Here is a 2,104-nt window from a genome sequence, read left to right on the forward strand (position 1 = left end):
TGCCGCTCTGTCTTAACTTAGCTACACTGCTTTGGAATCTGGTAATTTCAGCCGCCTGTTCTTCTTGCATGTTCAGATAAATATAGGAAATATGTAATGCATGCTTACTTGCTTTTTTTTTTTTTTTTTTTTTGGTGAAATGTAAGTTTCCATTAAGCACAAACAAAGGTTTTACAACCTAACAATTTTACATACTAACAATTTCAAATAGGGACAAACCCCTATTTACATAAATCAATGCTCTCTAACCATGATCTAGTACAAAGATCTAACTGACTACTGAGCACATTAATTCTCATTTTTGCACTACACCTAGCCTGATGGAGAGCAACAGTCGGTCTGGGTAAATGAAACTCCACCCGAGCCCTGTTCCTCATCATCCAGATATGATAATAACAGGCCATGAAAGCACACAGCACAATCTCTTTTCTAGCTTTAGCCCATTTCTGATTCCATACCCAATGCAAAAGATTCACAGAAGGGATAGTAATCTGACACAACGTAGCCATTTCCTGCAAAACACTCCTACTATAGACACATTCCTCAAATAGATGGACATGTGTCTCAGTAGCAACTCCACAAAGTAAGCAAAGATCATCAGGGCTAATGCCAAGCTGAAACAGCTTGCTTTTAACCTGCATAGCATTCCTGACCATCATCCAACAAATAAACCTATGTTTTGGCACACACCACAAGTTCCAGATAGCCTTATGCCAAACCACAGGTTGAAACTTCACACGTAACAGCTCATAACCACTCTTCAAGGTATACCCCTTAGTATCCAACACCCACTACCCCTGAACATAGCCCTGGCTCATCTTGTCTCTAACCCTACAAACAGATTTCCACCCCCAGCTCAAATCTCCACTAGGTTGATAATCAGGCCAAGCTTGTCCCTTTAAATAAATCTGGCTAACCCATTTAACCCACAACTTATCAGGATTAAAATAGACCCACCACACTAGCTTACCAATAGCAGCAGTATTCCACACAGAACTATCTCTAATACCTAGTCCACCTTCATTCTTGGGTGAACAAATTTTCTCCCAACTGACAGGAGGGACTCTGATATGATCAATGGTCCCATCCCAAAGAAAGTTTCTGCAAATGGAGTTCAGTCTACTCAAGACTCCTTTGGGAATGATAAAGATATTCATCCAATAAGAATACAAAGAAGTGAGGACTGAATTTATCAAGACCAACCTACCAGAATAAGAGAGGTGTCTAGTGCCAAAACTAGTAATCCTAGCAGTGAGCTTTTCAATCAACACTTGACACTGAACTCTGGTCATTCTACCAACAGTAATAGGGATTCCCAAATATTTAAAAGGCAAACATCCTTCTTGGAACCCTGCTATCTGCAAAATATCAGCCTTAACCCCCCCAGGCACTCCATTGAAATAGGCATTAGTTTTGGATGGACTCATCTGCAAACCAGATGCCCTGGAGAAAGTGGCAAAGGCTCTCAAAAGAACCATAATAGAGGCAGTATCACCCTTACTGAATAAAAGGAGGTCATCAGCAAATATTAAATGAGAGAGCTTAAGTTTACTGCACAAGGGATGATACTTGAAGCCCATATTTTCAGTAACATAAGAAAGAACTCTACTCAGATATTCCATAGAGATTGTAAAAAGGAGGGGAGACAGGGGATCACCTTTCCTGAGCCCCTTCTAACCCTTGAAAAACCCAAAAGAATTTCTATTAAGAACCAAGGAATAACTGGCAGTCCTAACACACTCCATAACCAAGGCAACAAAAGGCTCAGGAAAATCCAAGGCAGCCAACCTCCCTTCTAAGAAATCCCAGTTGACTGAATCATAAGCTTTCTTCAAATCAACCTTCATGAGAAACCTAGGAGAGACTGACTTCCTATTATATAACCTCACAATATCCTGACAAATAAGGATATTTTCTACAATACTCCTACCTTTGATAAAACCCCCTTGATTATCACTAATAATATCAGGCAACACCTCAGTAAGTCTATTACAAAGCAGTTTAGAAATGCACTTATAAACCACATTGCAACAAGAAATAGGTCTAAACTGAGTCACATTTTGAGGCATTGCACACTTAGGAATGAGAGTGATGAGGGTATGAT

At 39.9% G+C, this 2,104-nt stretch overlaps 1 protein-coding gene across 1 annotated transcript; it reads right to left on the bottom strand.

Annotated features, from left to right (window-relative positions):
- Positions 1-221: 221 nt before the first annotated feature.
- On the bottom strand, positions 222-656 carry LOC141627723 (uncharacterized). Its single transcript, XM_074440948.1, has one exon. The coding sequence runs from the start codon at positions 654-656 to the stop codon at positions 222-224; it is 435 nt and encodes a 144-aa protein (XP_074297049.1).
- Positions 657-2,104: the final 1,448 nt, after the last annotated feature.

This window comes from Silene latifolia, chromosome Y (assembly GCF_048544455.1).
Source record: "Silene latifolia isolate original U9 population chromosome Y, ASM4854445v1, whole genome shotgun sequence".
NCBI lineage: Eukaryota > Viridiplantae > Streptophyta > Magnoliopsida > Caryophyllales > Caryophyllaceae > Silene > Silene latifolia.

What these genes read in the sequence shown, in the direction of transcription:
- LOC141627723 (XM_074440948.1), bottom strand. Translation starts at nt 656, where the DNA reads ATGGTCAGGAATGCTATGCAGGTTAAAAGCAAGCTGTTTCAGCTTGGC.